Raw genomic sequence first — 23,659 nt, forward strand, 5'->3', positions numbered from 1 at the left:
ACCGCTCTCACTGCGAGGGACCAGAGCCTGCTCAACACCAATCAACAGGCAGCATGCTGGCTCAATGCTTTCCAAACAGAAATAAAAATATATTAAGGCTAGTAACAAACAGGATAGCTCTGATCCTCAGCTCTGATTGGCTGAAAAATGTCTGAAGCCAATTGTTAAATACCAGTTGAACACACACCTGCAACCACATAATTAAATTCAATATTGATATTCTAATATATATAAATAAATAAATATACACCTGCGACCACATAACATTAAATATTGATATATTCTAATATATATATAAACACACCTGTGACCGCATAATATTAATAACCACTCATACCAGCATGTGTCGATAGCAACGTCTTTGTTTAACTAATGTTAATGTAAAGTAACGTTAGTTTTGTCTATTAAAATGTATGAAGCAGGACGGTTTCACAAAAGCAGAGTTTGTGTTTTCTACATTCCCTTACAATGGAATAGAGATGAAGATGTTTTTTGGAAACCCAGCCCAGTTACTAATTGTATTAATATAATGGTGCTGCTGCCTTTTTATAATGAAAATGAGCCACATTCTGGAACAACCACGAGGGTTTTAAACACAGAAAACGCTTTAGCTGGTCTGAAGTCAGTGTATAGCATGGCGTCGAGTGGCTTTCTAGATTACACACCGAAATCATTAAAACCAGCAGAATGGCTTCACCTTCGGGAAGCTTCCTCGCTCAGTCAGTGCTGTGGGTGTAAATGAGGGCGTTGACAGCCAGTCTGCTAGCTGCGGCTAACGGCTAACAGCGGCTATCGCGTTAGCTGACAGCTAGCTATCTGTTCATCATCTCACCGCACAGCATGCTAACTGAAAGGCTTAGCGACAGTATTAGCCACATAGCAGCTCCGACAACAGCGGCTGTGAACCGTCGTTTTGACAGACAGCCGTTGTGTGGATGTACAGCCAGGGGCCGAGCAGACGACACGGGAGGAGGAGCAGGAGGAGGAGGTGGTTCTCGGTCCAAATGTGGCCGTCTGGCTACATATGGTAGCAGGCGTGAGCTAGCATCGCCGGAGCCTCGCTAAAAATAGACCGCGCATCATAAACCCCGGCCGCTGATCCCGTTTCATTACACACTATGTTTCAATCATCAGCCCGTTCCCCCCCTCCTCTGCGACATTGTAAATATCCAGATGCGCGTTATCTCCGCCGGGATGCCGTCTGACAGCCCCCGGGAGCCCCGTCCTCACCGCCGGGGAAAACGTTAAACCGTCCGGCTTGACCTCCGCCGGCGGCCCGATCTCCCCCGAACCCTCCCCGGTCTGTCTGCAACCACGCTCCCGGTACTCATGCAAATAGAAAACCCGTCGTAAAAGCGAGATAACCGTACGCAAATGCGTTATGTAAAGGAAGGGAAGGTCGGTAAACAAAAGATTATGACAAGACTAACCCCGTTTGGCGTCCATCTTGAACCTCCGCTAAGCATGCAGCACGCAGCTCTGTCTGGCTGACGTTAGGAGAGAGAGAGGGAGAGAGAAAGAGAGAGAGACCTAGAGACAGACCGAGAGAGGGAGGGACATGCGCAGCTCGGCGTCTCTCTCACCTATACTGACAATTAGGCCCTCAACTAATGCGGATGAAAAATAATGTTGGATTGATATTAATATTAATCAAGGCGGGTGAGACGAAGTGCACATATTTACTTTTAGTTAATTTAGAGAAGATCCACTTTAAAGCTTCACAAGCAGTGACGTAGTGGTAAACAAAAAGGAGGGTAAACTATGATCTGATAAACAAGGCAAACAAATTGAAATAAAAATCAATCAATCAATAATGAAAAAAAAAGTTTAATTTCGTATAATTCAGATATTAACCAGCTAAATAACTTAAATGTTATATTGATGCAACCTGCTTCCTCTATAAAGAACATTCAAGACTATTTTACATTTACTTTGACATTGCACCTTTACAAAAACCAAAACAATGGAAATGTATCTCCAGATTTATAATTGACATTTGTGACGATTTCTCTCTTTTGTTCAAAAATGTTTAGTTTGGCTTCCTTGACTACAACAGTAGATATAAAAGCCAATTTTTCTAATTAATCTTATTTTTATCCTAAGTAGACAAAAGGAAAACCTTTCTTCTGTGTCTGAGGATTTTAAATCCGTCAAATTTTCTGCCAATGGAAAGAGATCTGAAGTGTTTTGCTCATCTATTTTTGTACACTGGTGTACTGTTTCATGCCAGATCTGGCTTTTTGAATCATTGACTGTGCAGAATATATATACATATACAAAAAACAAAAAAATAAAAAATTTCTGAAAAGCATTAATTGATGCACTTCTCTCAAAGCCCCAATCCTCATAACATCCATCAGTTTGACACCAATTAGCATCAAGTATACGATGAATTTACATCATGAAGATTAACACCAGCCTTCAGAGGAGGCTGACCAAAGTCCCTGTAATACAATACTGTCTGTGGTTAAACTCTATGCTGCAGATATCAAGGTGGGTGAAGTGAGTTTGGCTGGGTTTCTCTCTTCATAACTACTGAAACAGGAAGGTGACAGCAGACCCACTTCACACTGCAAACTGTCCCAACGTTCAACCAAGGCAGAGAGAGACGGGTTAATGTCTGAAACGCCATCTGTTATCACAGAAGAAATGAGTCTCATAACAAGTATTACAGCGGGGGGGGAGGAGGGGGGAGGGTGTGGATGTGTGTTGCATAACTGCAAAAGGCTGTAAAAGGATAACTAGCTGCAGAAATGCCAAGCAGGAGAGACAGTCAGGCATTCAAAACCAACCAACTGGGACTTGAGTACGAGCTACAGATTTTACGTCAGGCAGTGGGCAGAGAATAAAAATCCATTTAAGGAATTGAAATCTGTCCAGGAAAAACATGGAGGCTGCGAGTGTGAAGCTTTTTCTTTCCCAAGCCCAAAAAATGAGCCAAAACTGAAACCAGGGCAAATAGACAAAGAATTTAACAGTCAGTACAAATCTACTGGGGTTCAACTGTTAGGCCTGACCCAAGTTTACTCTTTATACATTCATTATGGTTTGGGACCAGGCGACTAGGGCCGCCGATATCGATATATATACACAGTATGGCTCACATGTGCAAAACCACATGTTAAATAATCAAATTAATGTTCATCCCACTGAACCAAATGGTAATGTTAGGTGTGATGTCAAACAAAACTGACATTTTCAACTAATATTCCTACCATGTCTTATTTTGTCAGAGTTTTTAAATAAAATTAACTTATCATCAGTTTGGACAGCAGAATAACTGTGTGCAGGAGTACGTTTTTTTTTGTGTGACATAGTAAACAAGGGGCCACTTGACCCCCCGCACCACAACGAATTAGACTTTTTTGGAGGGTGCATGTTGTTCTTTTAACTAACTAATTAAAACCAAACTGTTTGCAACTCCTGGCCGGTCCAAAGTCTGAAACCTGAACAGTGCAGCAGAGGTGCAAAAGCTTCCAGAACCTGAGAAACTGGAATAATATTCCCATGTGAGGCGGCAGGAGCCTGGAGGTCGGAGGGCAGAGGTCAGAGGGCAGCTGGGGAGCGGAGGGTTAACGCTTCCAATCCCTGGATCAAAGACTGGTTGTACTGGGCAGCTCCCAGTGTGAATGTGTAGAACTGGATTAAGACCAAAGTGACGTCACCTTACAGGGTTTCTGGGTATTGAAGTCCTTAAATTCCACTCAGTTGCCTCTCGCTGCCATTTGGGACTAACGTACAAAACTGGCTACTGCAGCTTTAAACTGGTGTTGCTATTAAACATTCAGAAGATGCACACTGTGACTGCTGAATAGTCAGAGCTTGTTCCCTTTTTTTTTTTTAGCAAGTCACCTAACTCTCAAAGTAAAATCCAGTTAAAACCTCAAAATGGCCCAAGATGGGAAAGGAGGGGAAGATGAGTCACTCTGCCAGTGAAGTGTGTGAGAGTTCAGAAGAAGACGCTGGATTACATTCTGCTCAGTCTGGTTTACAGCACAAAGCCTGGCTATTGCACTACTGCTGCAGTCACTCAGGCTCTCTCTCCCTCTCTCTCTCTCTCTCTCTCTCACACACACACCCCAATACTGCTTAGTCACAGTGTGACTCAGCCTCGTAGTGACACACACACACACACACACACACAAAAAACCCTGCCTGATAGCGACACAACTGCCTCTTTCACAGCGCTGTACTGGAACGAAAGCGTCCCGTCAGTTCACGGCCGTCCGTAGTTTACCGAGCAGAGTGACTGATGGGTAATCAAGTCACACGCGGTCGACACGCCGTTATAAAGCAGAGCGCCGACACACGCGGAGCACAAAGCCTCAGTGCTGCAACATGAAGCGGCGGCGGCGGTGCTACAGCCTCAGATGATGCAACGACGACCGGACGCATGATGATCAGCAGACAGAGAGCACACACACACACTCTATAGAGCAGTGATTCTCAACCTTTTTCATATCTACGACCCCAAATGTAGTCCACTTTAGGGCCACGGACCCCATTCGATGAGATTTTTGTCTCTCGGACCCAAATCTGGGAATATTTTTTATTGTCAGATATGATTTTGTCCAGAACTCCATGACTATCTGTACTGTAGGTAGAGAGATAACAGAGAAACTATAATCAAAACAGTCATTCTTCTACTTTCTCTAGTTGTGTTCACTTCTTGTAAATGAAGTAATGCTGAAGTTTAACGTTTCATTAATTTGCTGCGGACCCCCAGGAACCCCCTCAAGGACCCCTGGTGGTCCCTGCACCCCACGTTGAGAACCACTGCTCTAGAGCACTGTCTACACAGACTGACCTGTACAGTCTACTGTATGTGAGACTCTACTGTCCTGTACCGTGTTTATCATTATGTGCCTGAACATTAGTGATGGGACCATATATCAAAATTCAATATGTCATATGAACATGAATGGTGATATCAGCTCCATGTTATTCTGCTGTCAGGAACATGAATGGTGATATCAGCTCCATGTTATTCTGCTGTCAGGAACATGAATGGTGATATCAGCTCCATGTTATTCTGCTGTCAGGAACATGAATGGTGATATCAGCTCCATGTTATTCTGCTGTCAGGAACATGAATGGTGATATCAGCTCCATGTTATTCTGCTGTCAGGAACATGAATGGTGATATCAGCTCCATGTTATTCTGCTGTCAGGAACATGAATGGTGATATCAGCTCCATGTTATTCTGCTGTAGTAATCACTAATGAGACTCTTGACCATCACAGTTTCACAAGCTCTCCATCCAAATTATATTATCGTCACTTTGTAATGACATTTTTAAATTGTTGTTTACATTCTAGCAGCCAATGGCATCGCTAGAAAGATTTGAGTCTCAGAAATAAAACAGAATTCTGCACAGTCAAGACTTTGTTGTCGTTTAACTTTTATTTGTCACATCGTATCCTGGTTGTATCGAATCCTGAACCTCAGATCGAGTATCGAAACATATGGTTGAGAGAAGCGTATCGTCCCGTCACTGACAGAGAGGTTAGGGTTCAAATCCCAAATTCCCACAACAGCCAATGTGTCCTATAGAAATGTCCCGGAGCAATACACTGACCACTTATCATCATTCTGGACAAGCAAATACCTAAATTGTAAATGAACTTAATTGGTTACTTGTACTGATATTGATCCTTGGGTTTCCATGCTTTCCTCACACACTAATAAACCGTTAGTCTGTACATTTCCATCACCCTGTGGTGTTGACTCAGTGATGATGTAAGCCTGATGACACTTTCTGGGTGAAAGTTCTCCAGAGCAGCAGACTCACAGCCTCCGTAACCTCAGGAGATGGTTTACCACATTCATGCTAACGCTAGCTATGAAGAAATACTGTTATATGACACGATGCTATTCTCCTTCAGTCAATAAAGCGGTTCGATTTCTCAGGTTGGTGTTACTGACATATTAGCACTACTGGCATTATTATCCAACACAGTTCTGTCAACCTGCAGCGTAGATCCTGGACTATTTCTGTCTGCCTGCTCTACATACTGAAGAGCGTCTGAATCGAGCTGCTGACCCTCACATGACTAGAGAAAGCTGTAGTGACACGACATAAACACCACACCGCGTCAACAAGTCCAGTGCATTCACTTCCTGCACAGCTGAGCGACCCGGGAAAGAAAACCAGAAGAAAAGCTCGCCACGACTGTGAAAAGCTCAGCCAATCAGATTCACAGGCTTCTCCACAACCGTTATTTGAAAGACGACAGGAACAAACATCTCAAAAACAATTCCTGGAGAACGGTTGCATCCATCTTTGGGGTCGATGCTAAGATCTGAAGTCAGTTTTTTGTTTATTTTTGACGAACTCCACCTTATTAGCTAACTCTACGCTTGCTAGCTCGCCATGTTAACGCATCAAAACAACGTGACATTATGAAAGACAATACCAAAGCAGAAAAACACATGATGTGCCTTTTGAAAACTTTGTAGCTGCAGACCGGAGGCTCTGGCCCCGCCCACAAGTGACACATCGACCAATCAGTTCGCAGTGTGAACGCTCGGTTACAGAGGCTGACATCAGGTGAAAACCTCCCGACTACAACTGAGATTATTTTCATGTTTTGACATGTGGGCGACATTTTACAACCCCTGAGCTTATGAAACCCTTTAAAACATCAACTGTATAATAGGGCCGCAACTAACGATTATTTTCATTATCGATTAATCATTGAATCTATAAAATGTCAAAAATTATGAGAAATGTCCATCTCAGTTCAGAGTCCAAAGTGCTTCTTCAGGTTTCTTCCTGTCTGACCAGCAGACAGAAACAAAGGATTCATTTAATAATGAGATGAAACAAAGAAAAGCAGCAAATCTTAACATTTATGAAGCTGCAACCAGGAAATGTTTAGCATTTCTATTTCAAAAATAACGAAAACAATTAATCGATTACATTTTGACCAAAAATTATTTGATTATTCGACTAATGGTTTCAGCACTGCTGTATGAGATCAAACAGTCCTGCAGTCAGTCCAACACCAAGTCTGTCTTGTGAACTGGCAGCAGGAGCCGGGGTCAGCCTGGCTCTCTCTCTGAGGCCGGTCTGACTCTCCTCCAGATCATTAGCATACCCCAGGCACATTAGCCAATCATTAAGCTTCCAGCTGACGTCACCCCGGTCAGGAACCCCTCCCTCCCTCCCTCCCTCCCGTCTACCTTTGGCCACGGTCCGCCCGTCAGCAGCAGCGGCCGCTCTCTGTCCAAAGGTCCTCTCTGCTAGCGAGGCCGGCAGCTACTGCAGTCAGCCAAGGACAGACAGATACGCAGTCTGGAAAAAAACCTGCAATAATGCATCTGGAGTCCTGAGCCGTCACTTCAAAAACACACAAGCACACGGCCGAGTGGTCGCAGCCGGCCGCTCGGCCACCCGGCGGAAAGTCTCTCGCATGACCCGGGCGAGACGGCAGGACTTGCGACGAGCCGCTCTCCCGTTTCCAAGTTAACGAGTTACTAGTGAAGCTGCTGCGCTGAAATCAGCCGTATGCAATGTCTGACTCCTGTACTGCAAATCAATTAACGTCCAACAAGACCTCTCTGTGTTAGGATCAATGTCAAACCTGGATCCCCCACAGTCAGCAGACAAACTAACCATGCAGACAGAATAATAAAAAGAGCCCAAGCTATTAAAGGCAAGCCGTTTGGTGGAGGCTTTTACCTAAAGTGCAGCGACATTAAGCATGGGAATCAAACCCCTAACCCTGGCAGTGTACCGCAACACACAGCTAGAATACCACAGAAGGGCTGTAAAAGAAACCCAGAAGAAGAAGAAAAGGTGTGCAGCAGCTAGATGAAAGGCGAGGTTTACCCTGCTCCTTCCAGTGCCTGCAGGACGGCTGGCAGTCCATTTTATCCGCTGAATTGTCCGCGTTCTCCATGCTGTCCGATCAGCAAGCACACATTCCACAGAGAAAGACACGGCAGGAGCGGTAAACGTGTGTGTGTGTGTGTGTGTGAGAGAGAGTGAGTGTGTGTGTGTGTTCGGCTGCAAACGAGGAGGCGGTGAAGGAGGAAGAAGAAGAGGGAGGGAGGGAGGGAGGGGGGAACCCAGGCAAGACTTCCTCCAGGGAGACGACTGCAGTGAGGGAACCAACTCTCTCTCTCTCCAAGCCACACACACACACTTGGTTTGTCACACACACTCTCTCTCTCTCTCCCCTGCAGGCCGGCTGTCAGCTGACTGTCTGCTGCCTCAGATCTGCCAGCACTCTGACGCAGCGCCTATAACCGTCTCTGCCCCCCCCTCCCCCCTCCTCCTCCTCCTCCTCCACCCCCCTCCTCCTCCTCCTCCTCCCCTCCTCCCCCCCTCCTCCTCCTCCTCTCCCCCTCTGTCCCGGCATTTTGGCAAGGTTTCCCTTCTCACCCTCCATTCTGTCTTTCGCTTTCCCTCATTTCTCTCCCTTCTTCCCCTCCCTTTATCTCTCCTTTCCTTCCCTCTGTCATCCCTCCCTCCTCAAATCTGATGACGAAGCAGGGAGACAGACCGGGGTCAACGATCCCCGTCACTCGAGGAATTTGAAATGGATTTGATTTCCTGTTCTGGGACTGATTGCTTCTGCCTGCTGCAGCGTGACACGACAGTGTGAGATTTCTGTGAAAAGCAAAAACCTGCTGATACTGAAGTCGCTGCAGGGAAAACACAAACGCTGTAAAAGCACCTTAAAGTACTCAGTGGCAGGTAAATACCACAAGTCACTTTCAACTACTACTATAATTATTTTATGTGGATTCATGAAACTGTGAAATGTATTTTAACTGCGACATCGACCTGCCAGGGGACAACAGAGGAAAATTAGCCTGGTGGATAAATCTGGCATATTTACATTTGGTTTTAAATGTTCATTCGTATACACTGTCTCTAAAAAATAAATAAGTCCTAAACTTACAAACCGGTTTCACTATTCTGTCATCCGACTAAATGTTTAGGACTCAGATGACGGCTGGTTTGGACAGTTGTTCATCACATGGTTTTACATTAGCAGGGAGTTGACTGGGATTATGAACTAAGAGGGGTAATTGTCAAAAAAAAAGAAACAAAATCAACTGGACTCAAAATTAAAATGAATGAATATTCCCCGGCACTAATTAGAAGTGAAGAAGCTTCTCGGATGAGCGGGGAAACAATGTCAACTCTTCATTTTCAGTGGATTTCCAGTGGATTTTGTTCCCTGGATCTTTCTACCTGGATGACTGAAATGAGTCCTGACAGACTTCAGTGTGTAACGGTTCAGTCTCTCCACTAGAGGGCAGCTGCCTCATCTCATAAACCCTCTGCCTGTCCTCCTCTCACACTCCAGCTAAGAGACTTCATCATCATTTCAAAGAAAATAACAAAAAAAAAAAAAAAGATGACGGAAAACTCATATCTAAAAATATATATCTATAGATTTCATGGCATTGGTAACTCAAGTTAAATATATTTTCTGAATCTGATTATATAAAGCATTCATGTGCAACTTTTAGATTATGACTCAGTTTTTTGTTGAGTATGGCAATTAATCATAATTGACTGGTAATCATATTATTATCAAACAATAATTTATGAATCAAATGTTGCTATCATGTCAGTAATAATGTGAGTACAATATTCAGCTAATACAGAAAGTCTTTGGTCCTTGAAGAGTGAAGTGACAGGAGCTGCAGGGGTTTTTTTTTTTTATATTTTATGGAAAACTGCTGTTCCAATTATTTTGGCCAGTGAGTGTACATGACAGAAAATCAGAGTTAACTGCCAGATTTGGGGTTCAACATCACTTTCCCCATAAATAACTAGGACTGAGTCATAAGCAAAGCAATTGTCTGTGCTAACATTTTCTAAATGAGGCTCCTGGTCTCCTCAGTATGACTCGTCAGTTCTGTTTCACAACCTCAAACTGTCAGAAACACCAAATACAGAAGTGACTCTGAAGTTTGAGTCACTTCAGACACTTTCATAAAGAACTATGATTCCTGCACTAACCCATCAGCTTCTCTCATGCAGCAGGTGAGTCCAGGTGGAGCTCTGATCTCTGACTGATTCACCTGTTAGTTTACCAAGTTTAAACATTGACAAAACTGAGACTTGGATTATGCAAAACGGGATAAACTCAATATTAGGAAAGTGGTCCGAATACGTTGTATACTTCATGTATTTAAATCAGGGACTGAGTGTTTTAGGCATTTTGCTGATTAGTTGAACACACACACTGACGGTTGCGGGGATCGAACCTGTGACCTTTCAGTTCTGGACAGACTCTAACCAGCAGGTTTGGGGTCAATTCATGAATGAACTCATCAGCTCCAACTCAACTGAGGAACCGGAATTTGAAAAAACCTATAACCTAACAACCTATTATCAATACTGACTATCATAAAATGTTAAAGGTTCCTTTCAGCTGGTATTTGATGCAGAACATGTAATGGTAACACATACATTATGACTGAATGTGTTTGATTTGTTGAACTGTCTTTTATTTGATTCATAATGTTTTGATTTATAATGTTTAGAGTGGACACAAACTCTCTTAGAAGTGGAATTTAATGGAATTTAATGGAATTCAGTTCTGTTTCCTGTCGTTCTCATTCAGTTCACATTGCGTTTCCTTACAGCTGAGACTTTCTCACTCTGCTGCAGGAGCTGAGCTGACCATGCATCCTCAGTTCAGTTCATGAATGAACCGACCCTGACAGATTTGCCCTTTAACCTCAGAGTTTCTGATAAATTCCTGCTGGCTCTTCTGTCACTTGGAGCCCGGCCCGAAACAAGCCCACGACCCGCGGTTTGCGACACAGTGAAATAAGGTAATCTCCATGGCGAAAGAGTCAGTTACACATGAAGGCAGTACAAAGTTCAGGTCTCTCTGGCCGGCTGGGTGTCGCGCCCTGGCCAGTCATACTCAGAGCAACACGCAGCACAAGGTGACTCATCACCCTGATGCCGGTCTCTAGAGGACTTTGCTCTGCACCTTTTTACTGCTGAGGTGCAAAAACACAAATCTGAGGAGTCATTTAGACACAAATTAGGGAGTTGGTATAGTAAAGATATTGTGAAATGTTTGAATTGTCACAGAAAGCATTTGAGGGTGGAGTCTGAAAAAAGGGACTATTTTTTGGCAAACTACTGAGCTGCATGACTGAGCTGCTGGCCCCGCCCACAAACAGTCAGATCAGAGCGACACAGTACCCAAGTCGCTCACAGTGTGAACGCGGGTCAGAGAAGCAGCAGGAGCCACGACCGACGCTTCCTGCTAGCATCTGTTTAGCACCGCCGGCTAAAAGAGGGACCTCTGTGTTCAGACTGCAGCGCTGCATCTCAAGTCACACGAAGAAGAACGCTGGCTGAGGGGTTTCTGGGAGGGAGAACCCTGTGTGGGCCGGCCAGTGTCGCAATGCAGGGAGGAGGGCTTTAATTAACAGGAGATTCCTCAAACACACACACACACACACACACACAGCCAGCTAATCCCAAAGAGCAAAGTCCCACTGCACTAGTTATGTCATCCTACAACCATACAGTAGCAGTGTGTGTGTGTGAGAGAGAGAGAGAGAACTATGGTGCATGAATCCCATTAGTGTGTGTGTATATTAAGGGATCAATAGCAGTTTAAATAAAACTGAGTCATCCATTAAAATGAAGACTAAGCAGCGTGGGGGGGAGGAGAGAGAGAGAGAGAGAGAGAGAGAGAGAGAGAGAGAGAGAGCGAGAGAGAGAGAGAGAGAGAGGTGATCCATCACTTTCTAAAAGCCCCGCTGAAGGAGCCGGGTCCGGCCGGCTGATGCTCCGTCTAACAGACACTTTCTGCTGAGAAATATCATTACGCTGCAGTTTCACCTCTAACACTCACCCACGGGTGCAAAAACACAAGATGTATTCTAACATTGGGGTTTTGGAGATCAAAAAGCTTTGTTAACTGAAACACAGGCTCTTATGTAACCATCTGTCCCCTGCGCTATTTACAGTGAGGGCCCATGTGGAAATGGATATCAGAGGAAAGGGGTGGTGGACAAGAGCAGGTGTCACTGGGTAGGACGATATATATCGAAATTCAATATATTACAATAAACATGTGACAATACGTATCAGAAAAATGAATCGTGATATTAGCTTCATTTTATTCTGCTGTAGTAATCATAAATGAGACGGCTTGACCATCATCATTTGCACTTTGGAATGACATTTTAAATTGTTTTTAGCATTTACATACAAGATTTGTGGCTCAGAAATAAGCATAATTCTGCACAGTCATGCTTTGCTCTCATCGAACTTTTATTTAGGGTTGTATCGCATCATGAACCCCATATCGCATAATAAAATAAGTGCATCGTCCCATCCCTATTATATGAAGTGGATTCCTTCCATCACTGTTATTTGGTTGAATTGGACTCACAACACCTCAAGTTAGGATCAACAGGGAACCATACCGCTCTATAATAATTGAAATTAACGCTCACTATCCATCTAGTAGTAGTAGTAGATGAAATCTGGAACCTAACAGCTACTGTGATTGGTGGATGAAAAGGTTCAATACCCTCTGACATGATTAGACTATTTACATTAGCACAGGCGTATCTCTGAACATAATGTTTAGCCTCAGGTACATAAAAACTAGGGTGTGGTAGATATTACACAGCCCATAATAATCAGAGCGGCTGCCTGTTCAGTCAGTGGCAGGGCGGGGCCGGTCGCTGGGGGAACATGCTGGGTGGGGTCTCTGGGAGGGGGGGGGGGGGGGGGGGGTCGGTCAGGTGGTGTTGGGTTTCTGACTGGCATCTCGGGTTATTTCCAGAGCAGAGAGGGGCTAAAACCAGACGGCAAGGTAATCCAATTCGACAGCAAAAATGCTCTCAAGGCAAATACTCAGAAATGGCTGTATGTGTGTGTGCGCCCTCTTCCCCTCAGTAGTTAAATCGCAAGTCTGGTTCCCATGAATCCTTCCTTCTAAGACAAGACACCTTAGAGAATGTCTTGGATTTTCCCCCCCAATGGTTTTAAAATAGAAAGCGAGAAGGTGGTCATACTTTCAACACAAAAAAGTTATGAAAGTGAACATATTGTACTTACCGCATTTCAAGATTAAATAAAGCAGTAAAATATTTAAGTATAGAGATGATTTGTCTTTCTACTGAGCAGAAATGCAAAAAGAAGGCAAAACTACGATGGAACATACAACCACACACAGACCACACTACACAAAATGCAATGGTTAATTTCAAAGAAAATGCAAAAGAGGACGATGCGAGAGAAAAAGAAAGGTGACACCCAGAAGAAACTGAAAGGGTCTAAAGTGAACGATGTCTGCCGGTAGTCGGTTGGGTGGGTGGGAGAAGATGACCAAGGAGAACTTAATGGTGATGATGAAAATGATGCCGGCGAACATGGAAGAACCAATGAAAACTGAGGAGGATGGGGGGGGATGGTTTCCATGCCGAGATGGATTTATTTTTACCTGCTTCTGCGCTCAGGTTTGGCATCTGAAACATTTTGCCGCCCTCCGCGCTCTTCTTAGCGACGGCCTCCTCTGGTTTGCGGACAGGGGAGTGGAGGAGCGGAGCTTGGGACGGGGGTTGGACTTCGGGCTTCTCCAGCTCCGCCTTGCCCTTCTGCGGGGAGGACTTGGGGGAGGCCTGGGAGAGGAGGAGGTAGGAGCTCTGGCTTGGAGCCTCTTCTTCGATCTCTGGGGGCGGGGCTACTTTTGTCGGAGCCGGAGCTGAAACCGGAGCCACATCTTTCTTCCCGAAGCTTAGATCGTCATCCATGGACATCTCCGGTGCCTTGGAGGAGGCAAACTTGGAATTATCCAGAGCCTCCAGAAACTCGTCGATCACGCCCCTGGGTGGTCTCTCGATGAACTCGAACTCCTCAGAGGAGACCTCGGGCTCGGAGACCTCCTCCGCCACCTCTGCCTCCTCCACCTCCTCCACCTCCTCCACCTCCATCTTCAGGTCCTTCTTCTCCATTTCCACCTGGAAGCTGGCAGGGTTCTTGGCCATGGCTTCTAGAACTGGAGACAGGGAGTCCGCTGTCGGCGACTCAGAATCCGAATCCTCAGCGGGGGTTTTCTTGCTCTGGAAATCGAGCGGCTCAAATTTGTCGGTCATTTTTGGTGAATCATGGCTTGAAAACCAATCTTTCTGCTCGATCTTGACGGGTTCCTCTTCCTTGACCTTAGTCGGAGTGGTTTCTTCTGCCTCTTTGACGAGGTCGAATGCGCCAAAGCATTTGTCGTCGTCACCCTTCGCTTTTCCGGCCGCTCTCGCCTCCGTCTCCTCGGCCATCTCTTTCAACAGGGACACTTTGGAATCAAAAGCGAACGGATTGTTAACTGACAGATTGATTGGAGGGTTGGGCGACTCCATCATCCTCCGTTCAAGGACGGGGCTCTGCTCCTCTGGGCTTCCCTCAGAGGAGCCAGAGTCGATTTTGTCAGGGTTGAGAGGGGAAGACTTCAGGATGTCTGGTAGAGACGGCGGCAGAACAGAATCCTCCTCTTCCTCATCATCATCATCATCTTTAAGATTGGACGAGAACTGATTCACTGACTGCATGAGCGAGTCGGCGGCAATCTTGCCTGTCTCGTACAATTTGCCCTCGTCAAAGAAAGATGGCGGGCTATCCTGGGAGTCTCCGGTCTGTCCGTACTGGACCAGATCCGGAGTGGGACTCTCTGACATTTTGGCAGCCCTGCTGTCAGACTTGGTGTCCCCAAAATGGGAGTAGCCAGCATCCGCCAAGGGGGAATAGCCCTCGAATGGGTTATTATTCTTCTTCACCTCATACATCAAGTCATCGTCTTCGTCAGACTGGTTGCCGTGCAGGTCGGGCTCGTACCGGGGGGCTGTGTCCTTGGAGAAGGTATCCATGGAGACTCTGGAGTTGTCTTGAGATGCTAGGAACGGTGAATCCCAGTGCTCTGTTGGGTTAGAGGAGGCAGAGTAAGACTCAGGGACCTTCATCGGGGGGGTCATGGGAGAGGGGCCGGTGGAGGACCTGTCTGAGCTAAACAGCTTGTCTTCAGGGGAAACGGAAACTCCGCTGTCTTCACATGGATTCTGGGGCCCTGGGTCTTTCCCTAAACTCAGGTAAGGACCAGCTAACGGATCTAGAAGATCCTCCTTATTCTTACTACGGCCCGGTCCAGAGTCACCCTCTTCACCATCCCAAGGCATGTCCTTGGAACGAGTTTCGGGGGGTACGGCGGAGGAGGAGCCGAACGGTGCAGCACATGCCGAAGTAGGGGGCTGGTTGGGACTCTCGGTCAGAGACAGCTCTTCCAGAGAGTCAGGAGAGTGAAGAGGGGAGAGAGGAGAGATGGGAGCAGGGGAATCACCCTTCTGCCCAAGTGCTTGAGTAGAGAGGGAGGAGGGAGAATGCAATACAGCACATATCAAAGACACACTCCATTCCATACAGTGCCCACCACACCTGGGTAGAACATAACTGAATACATTTGGAATGAGGGTGGGAGATTAATACCGGCCAAATGCTGCTAAAGGTTGGTGTGGCTGGTAGCTTTAATCTGTTTTACCAGACATTTTTGGCAGGTGACCAAGCATCTCTTCCGTTCCAAAAAGCATTTCAGCTGGTAAAATAAGGAACAGCATTTAACTTAACCATCCACCGGTCAAAGTGGCTGGTGGATTCCAAACTGGGAAAAGCAGAGAAGGAAACCAACTTGTCTCCAGGCCACTGTGGTCACTCTCAGAGCATTACCAGATAACTATATTTTTTTAGAATAAAATACTACCAGTAAAAGGCCAGTAACCTGCCAAGGTGCCTGGGAAAGTAGACTAACTTCCCAGCCACAATCAAAATTTTCCAGTATTTGGCTGGGGAGTGGTTCACCACACTGGTCAGGTGTATCGAGGTAATATAGTTTTTGCCCAGGTCTGGCGCCAACAAATCATGCCCAGTGTGCCTTACAAACACAAGCTGTTTAGTGAAGGCAGATAATGATTCCTCTCAAAAATAAAACACATTTTTAAAATATAGTCACATTCATGGAAACAATCTTATTTTACAGTCTCAAACAGAAGTTTGTTTCAGTTAGGCCGTATATTGTGGATTATAATTAAGAGGCCTGCTAATCAATGAGGGGAATCATTATTTCACTAAACACTACTTGTATATTTTAAATACAAAGTTACAAATTCAATCTATTCTACCACGATTGCATGGGAGTCACAATGCAAGACAAACACAAGCAATGTAAAATATCAAATTTACGCAAAGTTACTCTGACAAATGCACAAAAATCCTACATAAAAGCTAAATCTAACAAATCTACAGCTTACATGCAATGGGTTTTTTTTTGTCAGTCAAAATGAAGTGCTTTAAGGACAAAGGGGGGGGATGAACTAAAGAAGTTGCAGGAGAGAACGAAAGAGGGAGGCTGGGAAACACAACCAGCAGAGAGAACTTGCCTGTAGGGAATTGCATCAGAGGATGAGGCTGAGCTTTAGGAAGAGAAGGTGCATCTGTGGAAGACAAAGAGACAGCAGCAGAGAGGGAAACAGGTCAGTATGTAAGATAAGAGGAAAGCCCGACTGCCCAATGAAGCCTGCAGGGATGTGACCAGGACACCAAAACAGACAGAAGTGCATCTCCCATTACAGAAGACTGGGATTTGCGCATCCTAAAACCTAAAAAATAAAAAATCTACAGGCTACACCTCGAGTGGCACGATGGCCTTGTGGCGACCTAATGCTGCGTTCCATTCAATGGCGGAAGTCAGAAATTCACAGCTGGTAGATTACAGCCTCCGTTCATTCCAGAGCTTTAGTTCAGACAAACCAGAGCGGAAACATGGACGCCTGCGGGATTTACTTCACCAAATGTAAAATACTGTTCCCCATGCAACAGCTAAAGTCATGTCAGTGATATTTGGCAGCAGTAGCTAGCCAATTGGCATAGAACGTTAGCCACCGTACAGTAAGTACAAGTTTACATCTCTAATTTATTAACCATGCAGGTGGTTTGATAGATTTAAGGTCATGCAATACTGAATGCTGAGGTCACCTTCCATAGAGTACAACAGGCGGTGACATCACCTGGCACAAAGACCAGCCAACAGCAGAGTGCCAGTGCAGTACCCTACTTTACACCATTAGATGTCAGGCTTCACCACAGATTTGGGTTTGGGGTTGTATTTTGGGGATTATAGACATGTTAAAAATATTGCTGTGTAGCATTAAAGGGAAAGTTATACTTCTGCATCGAACATACGCCGTAGGTGTCGACGGCATCGCTACGGCGGGGCGAGCATTTACAGTTCTGTGTTGGCAGAGGCTGCCGAAACGCTCGACGGCAGTGGCGAGTATTGTTAGTACGGAAGTAATAGCAGAAGAAGTAGTCGTGTTTACATTCTCTGAAACTCTACGGCGTAGCTTCGACGCACAGGCCTAAGTATAAATTATCCTTAACAGTGTATGTCACCAGGTTGACAAGACAAGGATAACTGCATCTCGGAAACCTCAGGGCCATCCCATCGCATCTGTCCTGGAAGGAAGTCCGAATTTCCAACATCTGTGGAACGCAGCATCGGAGCCACAAGCGATTTGGTAAAGCTACCTCCACATTGCTTAACCCAAAAATTCTCTCAGGTAGGTCCAGGCTTGTTTAGAGCTCAAGGTTTCATTGGCGACAGTGGGAAGACAGAACAGGTCAGATAAGAAGGAATGAAAGCAACATCAGTGCCATAGCATGACATAAGAGACAGTTACAAACAGCCAGTCACTTTGCTGACGGTTTCGCTGAGGAGGAAGATAAACAGATTTAAAGCATACAGAGAGACACAGATCTCAGGGAAGCCACAAGAATGGAAAGCATTCACCTTTGATCAGGAGGGAATGAAAAGGGATTATGTTTAGTGGGGTGTAATCCTGGGATTTGACTGGAGTGTGCTGCAAAACGGAAACCTGGATGCTGCAACTACATGTGTACAAACACCCGTACCTACAAATCAAGTTACATGTAAGAAACAGGAAATCTATCCACAAATAGAATTACCTTTAAAATAATCATTAAGTTTAACCCTGCACCAGCGATGCTTCCACAGAGAAGAAACCTAATTTGGAGCTCTTGTGTAAAGTAATAAGTTCAACCCATTAGCAGATGGCTTGTAAAGACAAATTAAACTAACTGAAACTAAGAGGAGAATGCTTAAAATACTTTCCCATTTCTGGTGTTTTTACCCAATCTGCCTAATTCTATTACACTAACAGAGAACTGCATGTGGCAGGACAATAAAAATACAGACAACCCAAACGTGATGTTCCCTGAAAAACAACACAAGTTCCTTTGAGCAAGGCATTTAACCCCTAAAATACTACAGTGGAGCTGCTTTGTAGCCAACAGTAGGCTGTGGTTGTACTGGGCAACTCCCAGTATGAATGTGAAGTGGGGTGGGGCTCAGTCATACATACTGTACCTTGGGTAAATAAAGAAAATCTAAAGCAAAGCCAATCTAATCAGGAGTATCTACTGTTGTAATACAGATGATCAAAATTACAACGTTCACTAAGCTTGTTTTATAATTCCAATCCCGTTATCTGAACTCTGGATTTTGCTGTAAACCAGTGGGAAATTAGTCCCAGCATGCACTGCGGCCGGCTCCATCAAAGGTTTGAGTGTGAAGCACAGAAATCAAGCTTGGATGAGTTCTACAATCATAATGAAGCTTCAAAAATGAAAAATCAGAAATCATCATAAGCAATGCCTACGTCTCATACGAGTTTGATTATTGATTATCCGATCCATTGGTTTAATGTGCATCAAAAGCGTAAGAGAATTAAATCTCCGCCTTTGCACCCATGCTAATCTGATAATGATTAGATTGGGTCCAATGATTATTCAGATTAGGCCGTTCTGTTGGGTTACCTCTGCTGTTCAGGCTCCAGCGGTGAAGCGGACCTAGGATCGAACCAACGAGACATTCAGCGTTAGACGGCAGTAGAGGGGTTCAAATGTTTATTCAAACTCTGCAGTGTTTCCTCCTTCAGTTCAGCTGGTTTGTCCAGGTGAGAACATTGACCTTTGAACTCTGAATAATGGCACCGAGAGTCTCAGTCCTCCAACAAGAGAACTGCAACTCCAACTACAGGAAACCACCCCGAAACACAAGGGATTATGGGTAGAAGGAGACAGATGCAGTTCTTCATGCTTGGAAAATCTAGCAGAACAAAATGAAGTCTGGTCTGATGCTCATATTTCTATTTTACAAATGTATTATCATGCTTTTAATATTTATCATACATTTTTCTTGTTTAATAATGAATAGGCTATGTACTGCCTCTAGTCTCGTTTCAAAAATTGGTTCAATAGTCTGAAAAGGAAAAATCATCATTAGGAGTCAAACTTCGGTGTGTTTCTGTCTGCTACAGCGTCACATGTACGCCTCTCTTCATCTTTGGGAGTCACGAAACCAAAAAAAGAAGTCGTGAAGCACAAATTTAGACGGCAGTATGACTGGAGCCCACGCTAACTCCCAATCCATCTGTCCTGCTGAGGGCGAACACACACTACAAGATCTAGACCTCACACGGCGGGAACTGGGCCACGCTCGACTAGTGTAACCAGATGAGAGCGAACATCCCGTCACAGCGTTCCTCTCAGCAGGCGGATCTGAACCCGAGCTGGAAGGACGGGAACTCCGGCCGTACGGCGAAGAGAGGGGACAGGACTTCATAAGTATTCACTTCTTCCTGCTCCTTTTCGGACATGAAATACTTTTTTAATTAATTTATGTTGTTTATTGAGAGTTTGCTGTATATGTTTTCTGTTAATTTTATTGGTTATTTTTAACATGTTCGAAATAAAATCTAATCTAAATCTAATCTAAAGATCAGGGCAGGAAGCTAACATCCTTGGCTAAATTAGCTGGGAAATGTAAAAATTCAGAAGCCACTTTCACTATTTTACCAGCCAACTAGACTTTTAGAGTCAAACAGGGCCTGCAAATGAGGGCTGGTTACCTGCCAAAGTGGCTGGTAGAGTAACTAACTTATCTTTATTATATTTAATAACTAACTTATCAGCTACAGCCAAGACTTTGGCTGGTGTTCATTCAAATTTTTATTACTCAGCCTGCAGTAAAGCTGCAATATGCAATTTATTTGACATTAAAATACCAATAAATAGGATCTATTCTACATTCTCAGTCTGCGAGTTCAGGCCTAAATCTCCAGTTTGTCTGAAATTGTCTTTTAAGTAATGTTGGGGTGTTTAGGGGGGTGTAAACCATTTCCTGTGGGCGTGTCTTGTGGGCGGGGCCAGCGGTGAGCCAGTTGTGTCTGTCAAGGTGAGGCGAGCGGCCGCAGAGCAGGAAGTCACAGCAACAACAACAATGGAGGAAAGAAGAAGAAAAGAAAGAAGAGCAAAGGACTTTAGGCTGCGGGTGACCTCAGCCTCAGGACAGATGACATCATCAAGATGACTGACAGGTGGTGGGGAGGGGGAGGAGGGCGGGGCTAACTATACACTTCCTGTCTCGAGCAGAAAAGTTGCATATTGTAGCTTTAACACGCAGGAATCTTGAAGTATCCACACTATACTGCAGGCTTGCACCGGCCAATATTCATTATGACCGAATATCACAATATTTTCTGCGGTATCGAATATGGCTTGAATAGTAAGATTGAATTTCTAGGCTATTATTAATAATAATAATAATAATAATAACTCTTCTTATTCTCATTTTTATTATTAGTAGCCTAGACTTTTCATGTGATTTAGAAGAAATTAAATAAAATAAAAAAATAAAATAAAAAAAAACCCACACCCGCAATAATATGGTATATCGCAATATTTTAGTGGGACAGCAACGCAATATTACATTTTGGGTATCGCCTACAGCGTCCCACGCAAACGCCATGTCCAACAGACCGGACTTCCAGTCGACAAATTTCTTCAACCTAGTCTCTACAGTCTGTAGGGAATTCACCACCGACATCAAAAGTGTCCTACATGCCGAAAAAAATAGTTAGTGAAAAACCTACATTAATTTGACCCAGTGCTAGGTAAGCTACAGTTTATACTTGCCCAGGTCCTTTAACATGAGCAGGTAAAGGCTGGTGGAAGGTGAAAGGTCACGGCAGGATGAGCAGCCCGTGCAACCTGAGGCTCGCTTCGACTCGGCTGCGGCTGCGGTCGGGTTTCAGCCGGAGGAAACTAACACGCTTCGCTCTCAGGCTAATCATGCGTACTGATGTTACACCGCTTCAACATGTTGGGTTCTGAAGCTCTTCGTCTTCAGTGGAACAGATAACAACAAAACAGACTCTGGAAATCACCTGATACTTAGAAGACACTGGAACTTGAAAAGGTTTTTAATGTTCCCATTCAAGTAGCTCAAAAATATATTTACATTTCAGGCATTTAAGCTGACACTCTTGTCTTGTCTCATAGTGAATACTACAGTAGAATAGGCTTCAATTCCTTGATCACAAATATTATAAGCAACCAAAAAGTAAGGAGGTCAAGGGTCAAATCCACAGTGCTCAAAGGAATGGATGTTGGAGCCATTTCAATTACAGGTCCCATGTTCTGCACTGTCCAGTTTTATTTAGTGTCTTTCTGTCCATTCAAAGCTGTGTGTGTGGTGTCATGAACCAAAAACACTCTCAATCCATTTCTCCACGTTCATTTTCCAGCATCTCTCTGAGCCTTACCAAGAACAGGCCGTTTCTGTCGCCGTGTCTTTAAGGCTCATTAATATTAACGACCCCTCCGTTCCGATCGGCTAACCGTTTCGAGAGTGAAACGTGAGACGCCGCGGCCCGGCGGCTACAGGTAGGGAAAACTCTCCGGTAATAAACGATGACGACCGCTCGACCGCTTTGAAAAAAACACTTTGTTAGTCTATTATTTCTTACAGAAACGATAATGAGCGAACCTTTGTGACGCCACAAAGTTACGGAAGTCCAAACGGCTCGTTTAGAGGCTCGCTTTTCTAATATGGATTGTATGGATTTAGTTTTGATACTTTCACCATGTTTAGATACACATCCAACTCCTTTATCATCACAGAGGAGAGGGAGTCCTGCTTTACACCATATGGACCTTTAATGAACATCTTGTAAATATTTTGTAAACAGTTCTACTGGCTGAGCCTAAACATGATGTAATATACTTGCAGTGATTTTGTTGATTACCTTTTATTCCCGTTTGTTGATTTGATACTTTGAACTTATCGTGTGAATCATTTTCTTTAACCTACACTATCTTTTTGATTCATCATCCACCTCATCTGGACCCATGAGACCTACAGGCAGACCCATCTCACGGTAAGAAAGGCAAACCTACAGATTCATGTTGGAGGTCTCGCACGGCGTCTGTTTGCTAAGGAAATGAAGTTAAGAAGTCGTCAGTGTATCCAGCTATAGTCAGTTCACGTCACACCATATGGAGCTCTGAGAGGCTGGCTGCAGGCCTGGTAATGTGATCCGGTCTGGATCTGGAGGAGTCAGACAGGAGGCGTACGAGCAGAGCAACTGCTCCGCTTCTATCAATAACAACTGCATTATGGCTTTAAATACCAGCCATGTATCAGGGTCAGACAAGAAAAAAAATGCAGGAGGAGATGTGGAAAAAAAGCAGGAACAGAAAAAAACGGCCTGAATGAACTGATTGAGTTGTATGCTGTGTCATCCTCACTTCACATGCACCAACCTACATTTATAACAGCTAGGGACAGGCTATATGAATGGGCTGTGATATGAACTATGAGCTGGATACAGTGATTCATGACTTCAGAACTTCATTTCCTTATCAAACATCCTCTCAAAATTTAAGCAAGTACAAAAAAACATTCTTTTACAGATCCATTCTTCTGGCTTTCTACATTCAACTTCAATTGAAGCCATTTAGATATATCGAAAATATATTGCGATACTAGCTCCATGTTATTCTGCTGTAGTAATCACTAATGAGACTCTTGACCATCACAGTTTCACAAGCTCTCCATCCAAATTATATTATTGTCACTTTGTAACGACATTTTTAAATTGTTGTTTACATTCTAGCAGCCAATGGCATCGCTAGAAAGATTTGTAGCTCAGAAATAAACAGAATTCTGCACAGTCAGACTTTGTTGCCACTGAACTTTTATTGATCACATCGTATCCTGGTTGTATTGAATCCTGAACCTCAGATCACGTACCGGCCCTCAGTGGGATTTGAACCCCCGACCCGGGCAGTGTGAGTGCCTTGCTCTACAGACTGAACTCCGCAGGATGAAACGACTTCTAACCCTGCGAGGGATTCGTCTCCTCGGACTATAAGTGGACTGAGGAACGCTACACAGCCTGACCCTGATATACGACTTCAGGACAACACCCACCTGCTGCCATCTCATAAAAAGAAAGAACTAAATGTATGGTTCCTGTCAGAGCCCAAAGCCCAAAGCCCTCTCTAGTTCCTGTACTTGTAGTGTGTAGGTTTTCCAAGTCAGTGATTTTACTTTTACTCAAGTAGGTTTCAATTCATTATACATTTTGGGAGATATAAACACATAGAAAGCAACACATTTAGAAGTACAGAAGAGGGTTAGGGCCACATGTGAACATTTTTTTGGAGTTCTGAGATTAATGATGAAAATAAAGTCAGACTTCTGAGAATAAAGTCAAAACTCAGATTCTTCACATGTGGCCCTAATCCTC

General features: G+C 44.4%; 1 protein-coding gene across 5 annotated transcripts in view; it reads right to left on the reverse strand.

Annotated features, from left to right (window-relative positions):
* The window catches only part of rtn4b (reticulon 4b), a 40,764-nt gene that overhangs the window by 11,612 nt on the left and 5,493 nt on the right, over positions 1–23,659 (reverse strand). For 2 of the 5 annotated variants that reach the window (XM_071896720.2, XM_071896719.2), the window contains 2 exons: positions 16,427–16,480; positions 13,453–15,348 (listed from right to left, as the gene is read on the reverse strand). The exons of 1 other annotated variant lie outside the window; for it this stretch is intronic. In XM_071896720.2, coding sequence (XP_071752821.2) covers positions 13,453–15,348; positions 16,427–16,480 — 1,950 coding nt within the window. Of the gene's footprint in view, positions 1–1,430; positions 1,493–13,452; positions 15,349–16,426; positions 16,481–23,659 lie in introns of those variants that run through there. 2 more of the 5 variants (XM_078288768.1, XM_071896724.2) reach the window with 2 other exon arrangements.

Source organism: Centroberyx gerrardi, chromosome 15, assembly GCF_048128805.1.
Source record: "Centroberyx gerrardi isolate f3 chromosome 15, fCenGer3.hap1.cur.20231027, whole genome shotgun sequence".
Classification (NCBI taxonomy): Eukaryota; Metazoa; Chordata; class Actinopteri; order Beryciformes; family Berycidae; genus Centroberyx; species Centroberyx gerrardi.